The following is a 17,866-nucleotide window of genomic DNA, read 5'->3' as shown; positions in this document are numbered from 1 at the left end:
TTTCAGAATCGTCAGATGAGAAGATTGACAGCACTCTCATGTCTGTGCATTCAGTACAGTGCATGCAGGTAGTCTAGTTTAGCATAAAGACTGGAGGCACGGGGAAACAGCTAGCCTGGCTCTGTCCAGGTCCAGTCCAAGCACTCTTGTGTAGCATCTGCAGCTACGACGCAGGATACTAGATGTGATCAGTGAGGACAGCTTTAAGTATAGAGCTCTGTGCAGTAAAATGGTCTCTGTCAGTGTTTTACTATCGTAGCCGTTAAGATGTTTTTGGATCAATATTACTGCTGCATGAATTAACCACACATCTCTAAAAAGTCAACTTTTCATCAGCTCAGTAAAACAGCCTTGGGGGGTTTAAAATAGTTTATTTATCTCAACAAGTAAGAAAACTTTCTCAACCCATCAAGGAACACAAGGATGAAGAAGGATGTGGGTCCATGATGAAGTATTTTAATTCCAAATAATACCGACTTATTCTAACCAAATATATTTGATATGTTTGCAAGTGTATATATTTCAAGATGAAATGTTCAGCATGTTGGAGATGTATGGTTTCAGTGGACAGGAAGGGTATGTAAAATGATAATCTGATAAGTAACTAGTAACTAAAGCTAAATGCAGTGGAGTAATGGGCACAATATTTCCCTCTGAAGAATAAGGGTGCATAAAATGGAAACAGTAAGTAAACTTCAGTACTCGTACAGGGATGATGGTGTCAAACCTGGCAACCCAGCTGTCACAACTAGAGTTTGGGAAGCTCTCCGCTGTCACTACATCCAGCAGAGAAACATTCACTGCATGAAACACCACCACAGCTGTAATTTTTACACTTCTGTTTCTGTTGAAATAAACAAAGACGACAGGACATGTTAATTAGTGAGCTTCAGAAGTGATGTTTGCACAGAGCCAGACAAGATGTTTCCCCCTGCTTCCAGTCTCCATGCTACACTAGGCTAACCACTTCCAGACTGGCATCAGGCTTCTCATCTGACCCAAAATGCAGTTACTATTCATTTCAGTGGCAAAAGAGAAGGAAACAATAAATCTGCTGACAAATGTTTACATGTTCTTTTAATTCCACCTTTTTTAACAACACACTTATGATACAGAATGAATATTTGCACAGAAACAGACAAATTTTGTTAATCATCATAAACAATCGGTTTGACAAGAATCATCAGAGGACAACTTTTTTTTTCCACTATGGTTTTTCTGCCAGATATTTCGCAAACCAATGAAAAAGCTGGTGGGGGGGAGGAAACAACGTACTTACATTAAAAACACAAGCTTGAGTCGTAAATGCTTTTTGTAAATGGTTTGAGTCAAGCTTGAAACACTAGATCCTATCGTGATGAGCCGGTTCTGATCTTCAGACTGGGTGTGGTGTGGAGAATTGAAAGGGGTCACCTTCTAATGGATTCATCACAGCGTGAATTAAGAACAAAATGTGCTGAAAAACAATATGAACTGACAACAGAAGACAACTAATACAGAGTCTAGGATGTTATAATGGCATCTCGATTGCACATGCAACGTTGGGCAAATAAACAACATGATGGGGAACAAATGAACAATTTAGATCAAATATCATCTTTTAAGGTGTTTTATCATGAGAAAAGCATCACACTTAAAGCTTATCTTAACAGCATGAATGTCGGTGTTTGATAGTCTTTTAAAGAGCAACAAAAATAATCTCTTCAGTTAATCACACAGCTCAGCACTGGCTTTTTTCTCTTGGTGGGGAACAGTGACAGACAGGTGAATGAATTTGCAGGATGAAGCGTTTTGAACTGAATCGTTTCGTCAAACCATCAAACTATTTTGTTTTATTTCCGCACGGGTAAAAACAAACTTACATCAAGTTCCTTTTATATTTGGTCACACTGTCATTCTCGTATTAAATTCAATCAAAGTGCTATTAATATCTTTTGAGATCTTGTCACTTGGCATTTAAAAAAATCCAAGGAATCTCATTGAAGGAGTTCAAAGCTGATCATGGCCAGTGGAATGTCCTACCAGTGATCTGGTAAAACTTCTGATTGAAGGGGTGAAAGAACTTCTGCAGTTTAGTCACCACTGATGGGTCCACCTCTGGATGGATGCGGCCTTTGCTGCCTGCCAGGCACTTGTTGAAGACAATGTTAAATCGCAGACAGTAAAATCCCCTGGTGGCATTGAAGTACAGGTTGTACTGACTGATCCTCGAGGGGAGGTTGAGGAAACGCTCGACGAGCTGCAGCTCCGGCAGCGGGTCTGTGATGAGGCGGTCCCCGTCCACGATGTGGAACTGCTCCACGGGAAAGTACTTCAGCCAGCGCTCCAAGTGTTTGGTGTAGATGCTGGTCCGCACCGCTTTGTACTTCGTGTTCACCTCGCAGGTGTTGGAGTCGATGGCCAGCTTCTCAAACTTGTGGTAGGTCTTGTTTTTGCGCTCCTTGCCCTCCAGCACTTGCGTGTAGTCGGACACAGCTCTGGTGGTGGGCTCGCGGACGATGATCAGCAGCTTGATCGAGGAATTCATCTTGAAGATGCGTTCGGGGACCTCCTCTGTGATGAAGTAGGCAGGGCTCTTCTCAATGGTAATCTGATGAGGGAAGGAGAAGGGCATTTTCTCTCTGTACCAGTCGATGCCCCGGGCATAGTTTTGGTCATTGTCAAAGAAGTGGATCTCCTGCGAGGCCTTGACCACTGCCGGATGCAGGTTGAGCATCTCCAGCAGGGCGCGGGTGCCCCCTTTGCGCACCCCGATGATGATGGCCCGAGGCAGCTGCTGGACCAGGTTGTGCAGGCGGATTTGCTCTTTGGTGGCATTGCCCTTGCGCAGTTCATGGAGCAGGCCACGCTTAAACTGCAGAGTACGGAGAGGGATTTGCTCTGGCTCAGGAGGGGGCAGTCTGCTCTCAATTGGGCAGATGGGCTGTAGCCTGAAAGAGAAAAAAGCCAGCCTCAATCTCAACACTATTATAACTTATTCATGAAAAGAATTCTTAATCTCATTTCAAATGAACTCTTTGGCAGGTTATGCTACAAGAGTACAAAGATTCCTTTCTAAATATTCAGAAAGCGTTTTTTGCCTTGTAAATGGTGTTGAATGTGAGATTCTGCAGGGGGTGCTCTGCCTGTTGGCCTCAAAAGCTAGGCTGTTAATGTCCATGCCAGAAACGCAGCCTGACGGCATGGCATTTTATTTATTTATTTATGCGTTTGCACAAAAACACATCTTTTCATTTTTGTACGCTGCAAAAAAAATCATCTGATGAAGAAAAGTTGTCTGTAGATTGTTTTCACACGGTTGCCCTTTTAATCTGCCATCACACCCAACACTGTCCTGCTGTGTTCAGGGTTGTATAAACACAGGGAATCTAACAATTCCTGATTAGCAGCATGTGACAGTACGCTACGTTACATTGCAAGCCACATTACTTTGAATAGAAGTAATGTATCACGACAGCGGTGACTTACCTATCCAAGGTCCCAACCCTGGCCACGAGATAGAGGACACTTCCGATAGCGAGGCTGCCCAGAACGAAGAGCTTCTGTCTCAGCAATGCCTGCTGTTTGAATAGCATGGCCCTCCATCAATCTTCAGGACTGTGTCTTCAGCCTGCAGAGAGCAGAGCACATAAACCACTAATCACCAGGGGAAGAGAGACAGCCTAATGTTTATTAACACACACTCAATCAAGTCTTACAAGTGATTAAGCCACACTTACATGCGCCTGAAAAGTTCTGCAGTGCCATTAGAGACAAATTTCACCCACCGACCACCACTTTGTTACATTTATTCCTTTATTTCCGCCAGCTGAAGAATCAGATTGGATCTACGGTGCAGGCATGCTGTGAGGGCCCAGCTTTGAGATGGAAATGTGTAGTATGAAGTATGGCCACAGTATAGCCTTTTGATCTGAAAAAAACTGACAGCTGTCGATAGTCCGACTCTGTATGTGCCAGCTGGAAGTTATTGCTGTACTAATCAATATTTCTACATTAAGACTGGATTAAATGTGTATTCTGAAAGGGGTCACTGAGGGGACAAACCCACAGAGAATTACCACTCAGTTCTGAAGTTCTCCTGGAGCTTTAGCTGTAGGTAGTTTTGGTTTTACTGCCTGTAACTTCATTGTTTGGCTTCAGGTCATCATTTTCATCCATCTTGTTTCAAGCAGCAGCAGGCAGGTGCTTTCTGCAAAAAGCTTCGATAAACCCACTGTACAGTACCTGCCGGGTAACAACAGGCACACACCAAAGCTGGCAAGTCCTGGTGAATATGGTGGAGAATTCGGCAGCTAAAGACTGGCAGGCGTTGGCGGTGATGAGGGGAAACGTGAGTGACCCTTTGTTTGTCACGTTGGCCAGAAACACGACTCCAGGTGAATGCTAATGTTGCCACTGGATGAGTCCATGTTTGCTGACACATTCAGCACAACAACTTTGTAAGGCAAGAATATAGCACATGTTGTGTTTACAGCTTTTTTTGGTCAGTCGGTGGGACTAAAACATACTATAAACACAATTTTGGAAAACTTTGTAATGACAGTTTCCCATTTCCACATCCAGCAGACATGGAGCAACATTAGCATTCTGACACAAGCAAGTCCACTATTTAACCTCCGTCTAACCAAGTTTTGGTCTTTGCCAACTAGCTTCTTAGCTCCTAAATGCTCCACTACCTTGACATGCTGGCCAGGTGGTACACAGTGGGTTTGCTTGAGGTTTTTAATTAAGAATAGCTGCATGCAGCTGCTGGACACCATGCTAACAAGAGGGGTGGGAATCAATTGATCTATTGAGTCAAAATCACAAGATCAATAGAGGAAAAAAGATATAACAAGATATAACGACATATAAAATATGCATTTCAATTTATGGACAACTAGAAGTATCACCTCACAGTTGTATGCCTCCACCAACCAGTCAAGTGGCATTTATATACATGTCTGTCCAGACTCATATAATCAAATAAAGCCAAATTCCCTGGCTGGGGATGAATAAAGTCTTATCTTATCTTATAATACATATAGTGAAGACTTTGAAGGGATTTAATAAAATGTATTAAGTGTCTTTTTTGGTGAAATTGAAGTTAGCACTATATTGATATACATGACTCCAGTCAATAATGTTCAGGTAGAAACATGCTGCCTTCACTTAGAGACTGTTTTTCCAGAGGAGTCCAGAGGACTGATAGAGAGCTTCATCACATGGTGCAACAACAATCACCTGAAGATCAATGTGTGCAGAACCAATGAGCCTGTGGTCGACTACAATGCTTCAAACATGGATGCTGCTGCAAAGAAGCTACAAACTTAAACAGTGGACGCTTCACACACATGTTCAACCCGACAGCACAGAAGAGCTTTACAACCAGCTCAGTTTCAAGATTAGTGTCATCAGTTCAGCATCTGACCAAATGTGAAACATGCTCACAATCTGCTTTCTGCTCTTGAGTTATGGAGTTGAATAATGGCCAGAAAAGTGTTTTTGCACAACATTATGATCAATAGTTCTGTGCTACTATTATTTACATGGAATCTATAAATGGGAGCCCAACGCATGTGTGTACTGAAAACAATCAACATTCCTACACATTTACTGCTGATTCTAGGGCAGTTTCTATCACACTGGTGAAAACGGTGGTCTCATGTGACCAAAGACTAAATATAGCTTGATAAGAAAAACTTTTCAGCCAAATGGCTTGATTTTCTTGTATTTCTTCCACCAAAGCAGCTGTGGGCACAAATGGATCTTTTGTTTTGTAAAGATTCTGAAACTAGTGAGAAATTGCGTCACAATTACCCACAGGCCAAAGTGACACGATCAATTTTCTGTCAATTGACTAACTGATTAATGGACTAATCATCACTTGTACATACTGTTGGGTAGTTTAATTTGTAACAAAACATCATTTTTTATAATTCTTCATGTTGTGTATGTAAAATATCAATCTGTAAAGTAGGTAGTAACTTAAGCTGTCAAATAAATGTGGAGTAAAAAGTTCAGTGTTTGCCTGTGACATGTAGTGGAGTAGCAGAAAGAAGTTCATGAAAAGACAAGTAAAGTGCCTCAGATTTGTACTTATGTAGAGTACTTGAGTAAATGTACTCAGTTACATTCCACCATTAAAAACAAGTGTATGACTAGTCATATAATGTTGATGCTTATTGCTTTTCTGACTTTCAAAGGAAATGAAAAAATTCATTCCTCCAAGAGATGGCGCTAATTCCTTTCAAACGGACGGAGCACAGAAATGTCTAACTGACTGTAATTAAAGAAAGTTTTCTGCGGATCGATAGCTGGGCCCGTCCTGCATCTGCAGTCTTCCCCTCCACAGTGTGGCTGGGTAAATCACATTATGGAATAACGGATCCATACAGAAGTCAAAGCACTATTACAAAAGGGCCAGCTGAACTCTAATCCAGCCTTTCAAACTGCCTACCATTACCAATAGAGCAGATCCTCCAGAGCATCTCTTAAACAAGCAGAGAGAGCTTTTGACCCCAGTGTGACTGGAAAACATTTCACTCATATTGCCTTGTGGTGACTTCCGAAGGGAGAACAGCAGAGCAATTGCAGTTTCATCAGTCTGACAAAGCAGAAGAATAAAGGCAGTTAGCCAGAGGGCAGCCCGATGTTTGTGGAGTCCCATTTAGACAAGAAATGTTTTTCATTACAGCCAGTATCTCTCATACAAGTGGGGGCTATGAATTCTGTTGTTCAGTATTTTGTAGCAGCACAACGCACCATATAATCCAGCCATGTTGTTATAAAGTAACTCACCTTTAATAATCAGTGCATGTCATTTGTTTCAGGCAAATCAAGAAAACAGATTATATTTGACAGACTATTCTCGACTTGTTTTACTCTTCCATCACTTCCTGGCATTTACCATAATCCCATAATTGACACTTCACCTCATACGGTATGGATGGAAGAGATGACACATTAACCACATCACCAGGTAACAGTACAGTGGTGTGATGGTAGACTGGGCCATGTGAGGGTTAAAATCAGCCCGCATTAACAGTGTAGCACTATATTCAACCAAGTTGGGATTAATTACCTTGAGCAGCAGACTGTGGCTAACACAAGGCAACCACATTTTTTTTTTTTGGTTTTCAGGCACTTCTCTGCAATTATGTACCAAGAAAGAAATATCAGCGCCTTCAGAAAAAATTCGCTGTTGATGTAAATGTTATTTAAAAGTCAGAAATGCATTACAGCAACATGGCATACGTCCCCCTGTTGCTACGTCTGTCAGGTTTTCCACTCTAGCACAGTATGTACGCAGTTTGCAGGATTATGTAAAACTGTAGTTAACTGTGGCTCCTTGATTTCAGACAGGTACACAAAAGAAGGCGTCTCATTTTTGGCCGACAGCAGTCAATTCTGCAGCTGAAATGACATCTGCTGCTGAAAGACCGCTGTAGCTAGCACACTAATTAACATGCTCCAGGAGTTGGCCAAAAAAACTCCACCAAGGCTTTTAACGTCTGCATCTGACTTGTATGAAAACCGGGACCTTGTAAAAGGGTCTTAATTCAATGGCTCCATACATGATGTTATGATAACTCTATGATAGCTGTGTAATGATGCAACACAGGCTGGGCACTACGGAATCGAGAAAACTTCAAAGGAGGTCTGGGTTCACCGTGAACGCGAAGCGGTGCCACACCTGAGAGGCCTCGGCTAGCGTCGTGGTGAATGGACAGGCTGCTCCTGGGAGTTTGGGCGACGGAGGCACGGATATTTTGGTGTTCTTTTATTTGGTAGAGGCATTTCTTCATAAACATCTCATACATTATGTAGTGACCCTTCCTTTCCTTGTACAGAATACGGATTCAATATGGAAGTGAAACGTAACCTGCGATCGGACAGACGCTGTTCGACGGAGGGGCTTAACAAAAGCTTCTGTTGTTTCCTGTTTTGAAGATTAAACAGTCACACTCACAAAATGGAAATCCTTCATGGAAACCGACAGATCTTCCATTGACTTCCATTAAATGCAGAGATTCATACTAGCTCTCAACAGAAACTACTCGGCTGTACTAATGAATAGAGTACCACTTGCTGCACATCCTTTATGACTTATTTATAAGCGTACATAGAAATTAATGGTTCGCCCTGTCAAGGAGCTGCAACCAGAACAGCTGTGCCAGGCCATATGCACAAGAGGAGGCCTGCAGAGAATTATCAATTATGAGACTGTTATTTTCATTAACTATGCAGTGAGCCAAGCCTCAACTTTTGTTCAAGGAGCTAAGAGAAGTTCCAGTGGCTCTGGATATCTGGCTAAGTTTGTGTATATTCAAGTGCACGATACAGTTAGAGAGAATCGAAGACTTTGGAGGAGAAAAAAACGCTTGACAGGATCATTCTAATCTACAGCGCCAGTAAAATTTCTCCTGCCGCTCACTTCTAAAAAGACACCTCTGCCCCTGCCAGGTGAGATCACTCCTGAAAGGAGAGTGTAGAACTTATTTATCTTGCCTATAAGGCAGATTTTCCAGCAGCGTGACCTAAAAAAAAATCCACTGTTTTCTCCTTGTGGGGCTCCAAGACAGGAACGTTTTGATCGAACAATGGGTAGCAGCATCGACGGGAAACAGCAGACAGGATGGTGACAGTCGTTTTCAGAAGCGCTCGGCATGATGCAGTGGGCCCAGATATCCTAAGGAAGGGAAGCGAAATTTGTCTGGAGATGGTTTAGATTAAAGAGCGCTGTCAGTAACAATCTTGGGGGAAATTCTCCATGCAGCAGACAGGCACAGGGTGTCTGATCAGAAAAATCAAATAGCACTTGAAAAGTTTCTCACTGTGTGGAGAAAATGTTTCTGGTAAAAATACAGTTTTAAAGGCTGCAGGGGGAGCGGACAGGAGTGTGGGGGATTTGCAAGAGAGCTACGACGGAGTCTAGTTTACAGTTTCACAGGTGCAATAAGCTGTGTTCAGCCATTGAGCTTATCTGCCAAGGAGAGACTAGAAGCAAAGAAAAGGCTGCAATGTTTATTATACCCTGAATACAAACACGCACAGGCTCGCTTTAACCTGTGGTGCTTTTTTTCTTGTTTTTTCATCCCAGTGGAGTGTTCAAAAATGGAAAAGGTATGTGCTCAGTGAAAATCTGCCCATTTGAGTTTCATTTTTCTTTTGGAAAGTTTAAATTGGGCCAAACATACAAGGGTTCATTCTTCGGGGCGCGGGAACTCACAGCTAACTTTCTTTAAGACACCTCGTCCTGGACACGCATTGACCTGATGGTGGCGCTAGACAAAAAATTGAGAAACAATGAAATTTCATGCTAATCTGGCCTGCAGCCATCAACATATCTTCAGATGGACAGACTGACCAGCGTTATCTGTACTGGTCCCAGTAAAAACAATTCAGTGGCAAAAAACAAGGCATGTGATCTTTGCTCAGTATCTGTCACAACCATGATTAGTGACTCAGTAATGGTAAAAGCTTTAAACTCGGATACTCCAGAGGCTGCAGTGGTCATAACACCCACAATATTGAAAGGAACAGCTTTATGCTTAACTTGGCACTATGAAGGACATGAGATCAAATTGCTCAGCAAAATCAGGCAGCACGGTGGTGCAGCTGTTCTCACAGCAAGGAGGTTCTGGGTTCTGGGTTCTAGGTTCTGGGTTGTAGCCTGCCAGTCACCTGGGGCCTTTCTGTGTGGAGTTGATGTGTTCTCCCTGTGCCTGTGTGGGTTTTCTCCAGGTACTCTGACTTCCTCCCATAGTCCAAACACATGCAGGGTCGCTTAACAGGGAACTGTAAATTGCCTGAAGGTGTGAATGGGAACGATTGTCTCTACAGCCTCACTTCCACTGCACAGTGCGGCTCAGCTCGGCTTGGTACTTGGTTCTTTTCTCTGTTTCATTCTCAACATAGGCGGCATTGTTATCTGATCATCATAGCGACGCTATGTGAACTACTGTGACATCTTCAATGGGACACTGGAGGATAAAATGCAGCTAGACAGAGTCCAGGAAATATTTCCCCCACAGGGACAATAAAGGTATATCTTATCTTATCTTATCTTATCTTATCTTATGTCCCACGTGCCGCTGATGGAGATTCTAACGATTATTCTCTCTGGCCAATCAGTGACCTTCAGCTCCATCTTTGAGGACTGGCTTAGCCAAAAAAAAAAAAAAAAAAAAAGTGCCAGATACCAGGTACTATCCACAACTCATGCCAATAGAAAGCCAAAACAAAATGGTTCCAAGCGAGCCGGGTCGAGCCGTGCCATGCCTTGCAGTGGAAATGAAGCATATGTGTCAGCCCTGTGAGTAACTAGCAACCTGTTCAGGGTGTATGTACTCTGCCTTTCACCCAGTGTCAGCTGAGATAGGCTCCTTGATCCTGCGCAGGATAGGCCAGTACAGGTAATAGATGGATGGATGTGTAGCAAACGTCATGGTACTGAAAAGATAACAGTAGTTCTTGGGTACATCTGTAGATTTTAACTTGATGGCTGACCAATAGGAAGGCTCATAGAGTGTCCAGAGTGACATGGGTTAATCCTATGTGAACCATGCATGTGCTCAGTGAACATCAAGGCAATGGATATTTGGCTTAGAGTTTAAATTTCTTCTGTTAAAGTGAGAATATTTTACCTGATTGAAGAAAGGTCAGAAGGTTTTTCATCTCAGATTCATCATCTGGGGACCATGAATATTCAATAGTAATATGGTCACTTCATTCAAAATACCTTGCACAAAAATGTTGTTCAAGGGCAAAATGAGATCTGATGATGGGAGTGAGAGGTGGGAGATGGGGTGTTAACAAGACGTCTTGGGTCACAGAATGATTACGAACCGTCTTCTAGGGACCATGAAATGCCATTTTAATCAGGTCTGTAGTTGTCAACACATCCTGGAGGACATACATCTTTATCTCTGTCATTAATGGGCTGAAATAAACAGACACAGTCGAGAAATGAGAGGCCAGAATGAATAATTCACAGTATTAGTTTGTATTGTTACACCACTTTGACTCAGTCTCTCATGAGGACATGAATACTGTCTAGTAGCTGGAAGATTTGTGTTAAGAAGTGTCTTAGTGACTTTTAGCACGTTTTAGGGTAGAATGCCGAAGCATCCTGTCCTAACACTGTAATATTCTGGTCCACAACAGAGATCAGCCTCCTCCGTCACTTTTTCATTTCCTCTGTCAGCTCCTGACCTCTACACGCCTCAGATCATCCTGCTTCCCTTGATGTTTCCTACATGCAAAACGGGGCTGAAATGAAAAGCAGGTAACTTTTCCCCCTCACAAAGTTTTGACCAACATGTGTCACGAGTGATCAATCATTCATGAGCTCACAGCCTTCTGGGCTAATGGGCCGAGAACAAGCGGAGCAGAAATGCTTCGAACAAAACACGAAGCGATTATAGAAAACGCTGACTGGCTTTTTTCTGTGTAATTAAAACACTGAAAAGCGTTGCTGTTTACAGGCGTGATAACAACTATAATTAGTTTCCAAATACTGGATCGTGGAATATATCAGCGTGATAAAAAGAGGCTATTTGCAGTGACACAGCACAAAAACCTGTTTACTATTAAGGCACTTGCTGTGCTGTGCTAATAATCTGCACTTCTCTGTTCTCAGTTTTAAAAAGGCATACACGAGGGCATCGGTAAAAATAGAAACCTGCAGCTGAGCTCTCATTAGATTCTTTTCTATCCTCTACAACTTCATTGTACTACTGAAAACACTGTTGTTGGACTTGCAAAGAGGACCAGCAGTCTCTAATATCACACACATATTCACACACATACAGTATAAAGTGTGTGGCCTGGAGACCCCGTCATGTGGCAGTACCTCGGTTACCAACCATGCTCGAGTCAAAGGTGTCATGCAATGACTCCAAAGCCTCCACACCCACATGGCTTCTGTATATGCAGATGCAGAAAAAGAGAGAAACTGTGGTTTTAGAGGCAGCCGACATGACATGTTTTGTAAGTGCTGCACATTAACAGCTAGTTTGGTCCTGAATGTGGAGACAAGCCCAGTTCAGACAGGATTCACATTACAGAGGAAGGCGGAGGATGAAATCTTCACTGTGCTCCTCAGTAATTTCATTGTTGTGGACAACATTTTAACCACTGCAGCATTACAGGATGCGATATGTATCAGACATGTCATTCAAAAGGACAACTGGTTTCTAAATGTGTATATGTTGGCGTTATCATGTGTCTGTCAGATTAGCAAAAACATCCTCGACGACCTCCATTTTTATACAAAAGATTTCACATTGAACTGACTTAAAACAAAGTAGAAGGTAATACTCGCTCTGGATGGGATTTAAATTACAGGAGGACCAGCTACAGACAAACAGGAAGTAACTGCAGCTGTAATTATTACTTGAGTGGGGGTGAAATATCTCCCACTTGTGCTCTAGACAAGATTAAAATTACTGACCGGCACAAGTGATGCTAAATTCACCCCGCGTCCTTTACAGAAATCCCGTAATTCCAGTCTGAATGGGGCTAAGAGGCTACAAGAATCAGCATGAACAACAAGACAAAGCAACACTGGAGCTGAAGGTGCAGCTTATTCTCCCTCTTCTGGTGGAGGCTATCTGTATCCCGCCACCTCGAGTCCCCGCACCAAGCTAACATGCACCAGACCAGTCTGTCTCATTAGCACACAGAGACGAAATCGATATCAACTCTCACATCTAATTCCTGGTTAGACACTCAACAAGACATGTCAAACATGTCCAAGTACCAGTTACTGCAACAAGTTCTGAGCTCCAAACTCCATTTCGATGTGAGTCCCCCTCCAGAGGTGCAACTGTAACGCAGTACATTTACGCAAATACTGAACCTAAGCACACATCTGAGGTACTTTTACTTTACTTACTGTTTCTACTCACTCAGCCATACTGCAAAGGGAAACGTAATTTTTACACCACACCATTTATCTGACAGTTTTAGTTATGGATTTAAAAATGTATATTTTTCACTTGAAACATATGTTTTTATATATTACATGAGGTTATTTAAATATTATGGATTATTACATCTTAAACTAACCACCAGTAAAGCAGTTAAAGTCAGGTCCACCTCAACCAGTTACAGTGATGTAAGACAAAACAGTCATGAGGGTCTTTTACTGAGACTTAGGTAAAAATGCTGACTGCCACTGCACAAACTGTTCTTGGATTAAAACACGCTAGCTGCAGCAGAACTTTGACTGAATAAAGGTGGTACAGCCATCCAGCAGGCCGATCAGAAAGAAGATGCATGTACAGTGAGCTCTAGTTGCTAATCCACCACTTCCTGTTTTCTTTCAGTCACACTCAGAGATAAGTGTTTGGGTCAGACAGAGGCGGGGGCTGCTGTTACCATTACCAAGAGACATCAATGATGAAAATAAGGCTAGAGATAAAAAATAGGATAGGATGATTTTCCTTTAACTCTGTGAATTCCTGATATTTCTGGGCAGCCTTGTCTTGTATTGGGGAGAGAGCCGGGGAGCGACTACAAATGGCAGCCACCACAGTCTACTTCACACAGCCTGAGACATTTTATCCTCTGACAGAACTGGTGCAAACTCCAAAGTCTGTCTGGGATCAAAGATGATACGCACTCATCGAAGGCATTTACATGTAAGAAAAAAACAAAGCTAATAATATGCATGCGGCTGTTTGTTAGTGAGAAGAAATTCTCCAAATTTGGATGGAGGCAGACAGCAGAGGCAGCGGACTGTAGCTCCTACTGCTGGAGTTGAGTCAGCTGGGGACATCGAGGAGGGAGGAGAGAGACGGGGAGACAGAGAGGGCAGATGAATAATGAATAATTCACCACTATGTGCTTTATTATTGTTATTGATCTTTGCTTATGCACAAGGGAACGGTTCTGCTGTTCAGCTTAGAGCTCCGCCCTCCGCTGACCTCCACTCCACTCCTCTAAACCAGCCGTCCATTTTGTGATATTACACCTCCATTATTTATCACCCATTTCTGCAGATCCCTTTATCTACAACTCTATTCTGGCATCCTGTTATCCACTGCCACTGTGTGGGGTAAGAAATAAACATTTAGACATGTATATCTCCTATATGCCTGCCTATGAGATAAGATAAGAAAATCCTTTATTAATTCCACAGAGGGAAAGTTTGAGGCGTTACAGCAGCAAGGGGTAGTGCAATAATTAGAAGCATCAGTAAGTAAAGCAAGATATGACAAATAAGTAAACAATAAAATGAGTAAAACAGACAATGGTTGAATTGACATGATCGCTGATCTGGAAACAGTCTGACAGCAGCTCCTTCAAACAGGGTGTGAAGGAGCTGTCAGTGTCCTGCAGGGGTGGAACATGTTCTCCATCAGGGATGACAGCTTAGCCATCGTCCTCCTTTCTCCCGCCACCTCCACCGGTTCGAGGAGGCATCCCGGGTCAGTTAAGTCTCTTCCTGTCAGCAGTTAAAATCTGGCAGATCAGAGAAGATGGCTGGTGCCACCATTGACTCAAAAAGGAAGTCTCGTCAGCAGATACCGTCTGCTCAGGCCTTTCTGACACAGTGCATTTGTATTGTCAGTGCAGTCCAGTGTATTATTCAGGTGAACATCCAGGTACCATCTCGTTGTCTGTTCCCTGGATGTTCACTGGTGTGGGAGGAGAGTGTCCACCACCAGCTCTTTGGTTTTCCCTGGTATGATGTGGAGGTGGGTCCACTGGAACCAGTCCACAAATCCCTGGGTCAGTTCTCTGCATGTCGTCCCTATATGTGATGACGCAGACCATTGTAGAGCGTCCGAGAACTGTTGCAGGTGGTAGTTAGCTGATCTGAAGTCTGCAGTGTAGAGGGTGGAGAAGAAGGGACCCAGGGGGAGGGAGCAAATATCAGGACTCACAGTCCTGTATCCACTGCATAATGATCAGTGCCACTGCTACTGTACACAGAAATCTCCCCTCGCACAATAAACTCAACATTTCCACCTTAAGCAGCCACTGTTGAGGATGAGCGAGGATCATAGATGGAACAACTGTATGTTATTGTGAGTTAGTCAGCTGGCAGCAATGAAGGTTCCACTACCTACCAGATACCAGAAATATTAAATTCCACACCGTACCAAATGACACACCGAAAGCGATGGGTTCGCCATAACGTTACACACTTCCCCATCAGGGACATCAATTGTTTCCTATCATTATGGTTGTATTGGGGGAGGTTCCTCAAACCTGAAACTATCAGAATGAGTTTCTATGTTTAGCAGTGAACTGACCGATCTGATCTGGTCATTGGATAGCGAGCTACGAGCTCATTCACAGAACATTAAACTCTCCCAAACTTTTCTCATTCTGGCGCAGGCAACATGTTCACTCAGCACTGAAAATGAATGTAGGCCTTGTAGGTTGCTTTTGGTGTGTGTGGACACGTCTCAATAATGTTGAAATTTTCAACACGCATTCACTTAACATCTGACAGAAGTTCACATATATTTCAACTTGCATATTTACTTCAGAATGAATATCTATATGTTGTTTTTGGCCAATGTTGACAGATACCAAATGTCTATTCTATATTTTTGCATGTACAGTACCTGATTGGGGAGGAAAAGAAAGGCTGATGGTGGTCATGATGAAGCTGAATAAAGAAATAAGAACAAATAATGTTATATCAAATCAAATCATGTCAAAGTTATGCAAAAAAGAGGTCACTGCTGATAAACAAGAAGCATCAGTGGCATTAATGAGATGCAGCCTGGGAGCATTTCATCCTGTCGTGTTAGTGGATGCGCTTCATATATCCAGTCACCACAAAATAAAAATCCTCAGGGAGAGACTGAGACATACAAAACAACAATACAACCAACTTTTAAACTAAACTACAATATTTCAGTTTAACTGTCATTTTTCTTTTATACTATATATTATATGTTTTCTATTTATTTGTATGCTATAAAAATAATGATTATAGTCACTTCAAGTTCATATTTGAGCTTAAAGGTTCATTCTTGACCTTGAAAAACATTTTAATGACAATCAGCTGGAAAAGTCTCAGTGATCGATCTGTAAACCAGTGGACAGCGACAGAAACATCAGACACCATCTTTAACAAGTGACAGGTGTGATGACGAACAGGACCACATGCACTGGCATCGTCATGTCACATGATTACAAAATCTCCAAGTCATCTGAGCCCTCTCTATTTGCTGATGAAGGCCATGAGATAGTGGCTGAAAGCTCTTGAAAAAAAAAAAAAATCCTCAGAGGATCTTATGTGTCAAAAAGTGACTGCTCTCAAACAACTAGGCTCCAGTTTTTGGAGAACAAAACATTTTGGAGCCAAAATGGAGAAAGCTGTCATCGCCTATTAGCCGCGTTGCACCAATTCTTTTAATACAACCTTGCTCTGCTGGGGGATACGCTGCTCCGCGCGGTTTGCAGAGAGTAATGAGGCAACTTTGTCTTTTGACTAATTTGTGTTAGCATGCTGTCGTTATTGCTAGCGGGCTAGCATGCCAGCTGACAGTAAAGCCAGTTATCTTGGGGAGCTACTGGGAAAGACTAGCCCTGGCTAACGGGTAAGGTTAGAAGTTGGAAGGAATAATGTTTCTCAGCAACCTTGCAGTAAATTTTCTGCAGGCATGATGAGTACATCCCAACAGAAAGATACCAGCATGCAAAGAAGCAGCACATTCTCGTGTGCTGCAGCTTCTTAGTGAACAGACACCTACAAACCTGATCAGCTGGGTTTGCAGGATCTGCAGCTGACCCCTTGTGTAATCTCAGAGTGAACCTCATTTTCATCCTCAAACACAAGTGGCTAATTACTAACTGTAATGATGAGTCTGGGAGCGTGTCTCCTGCAGCTCTGACATGACAGCAGAGGGATACAACACGATCAGTGAATGTCACGGACTCAGGAGGCAACGTCTGCTTTTCCTCCCGACCGCTGCGTGACCTTCAAACACCAAATAAGACAGCAATCATGAAGTCTGAGCTGGGACACCAGCAGGAGGACATATCCCCACAAGGTTTTAGATTCTCGAGGCCCTGTGTGTAGCGTGCACTTCTTTTTTTACATGCAACTTTGAACACACACACACACGCACACATATGCAGGCACTCTGCACACCAAGACAAACACAAAGACACTTCTCTGAGAGGTTCAGATGAATGACAAGGCATGTCCTTTTCAGAGCTGTGAGAACACACAGCTGAGTGCATTTCACTTCAAACATTACGCTGTCATCATGATCTCCTCTCCTCTTTACCCTCTGCTTTTGAGCGCACGCCAGAGGGGAATAAAAGCACTCCCAAAATAGGCCAGGGTTGTTTAGGAACCAGAAACGCACTTGAAACAGCATCATGTGTTTTAATTACTTTCTCGTCTTTTTTCTCACCCAAAAAAGCAAAAAGTGCACTCTAATTACATGTGTGTGTGAAGAGTAGCAGACTAACTGACAACTTTGAATCCAGCAGTGAACAAAAGAATCTTTTCAACTCATTTATACCTTATATAACCATGCAGCCTGGAAATCATATATATATATGTGGAAAAATGTATAAACCATGAAAAGTCCACACAGGTTTCGAATATATAATAAGAGTATGAGTTTGGGTGGCACATTTTATGTAGAGTTTTTATCCCCGCTTACTACAAAGTGATGCGTGAGTGGTTAACGACCTCTTTACAATGCATTCTAAAGATATAATGACAATGACCTTTGTATTAATAAACAAACAAATACATGTATTCACATAAATATGCAAAGGTTATTATCCTGTTGGGGAGTAAGAATAACCCACACCTTCAGGTGTGACCAATTAACGGGTCATTAAACTGCTCGCACACCATCGCTGTGCAGCTTCTTGAAATCAGACCACTTTTTTTTAG

General features: G+C 42.6%; 1 protein-coding gene across 3 annotated transcripts in view; it reads right to left on the bottom strand.

The window, feature by feature from the left end:
* Positions 1 to 994: 994 nt before the first annotated feature.
* LOC121621933 (heparan sulfate glucosamine 3-O-sulfotransferase 5) overlaps positions 995 to 17,866 on the bottom strand; it is an 88,119-nt gene continuing 71,247 nt past the window's right edge. For all 3 annotated transcript variants that reach the window (XM_041958671.1, XM_041958669.1, XM_041958670.1), the window contains exons 3-4: positions 3,469 to 3,610; positions 995 to 2,930 (exon numbers count right to left, since the gene is read on the bottom strand). In XM_041958671.1, coding sequence (XP_041814605.1) covers positions 2,000 to 2,930; positions 3,469 to 3,575 — 1,038 coding nt within the window. In that variant the 5' untranslated portion in view covers positions 3,576 to 3,610 and the 3' untranslated portion in view covers positions 995 to 1,999. The remainder of the gene's footprint in view (positions 2,931 to 3,468; positions 3,611 to 17,866) is intronic.

This window comes from Chelmon rostratus, chromosome 18, assembly GCF_017976325.1.
Source record: "Chelmon rostratus isolate fCheRos1 chromosome 18, fCheRos1.pri, whole genome shotgun sequence".
Taxonomy (NCBI): Eukaryota; Metazoa; Chordata; class Actinopteri; order Chaetodontiformes; family Chaetodontidae; genus Chelmon; species Chelmon rostratus.
The sequence above is the reverse complement of the archived record's forward strand: the minus strand, read 5'-3'. Positions and strand labels throughout refer to the sequence as shown.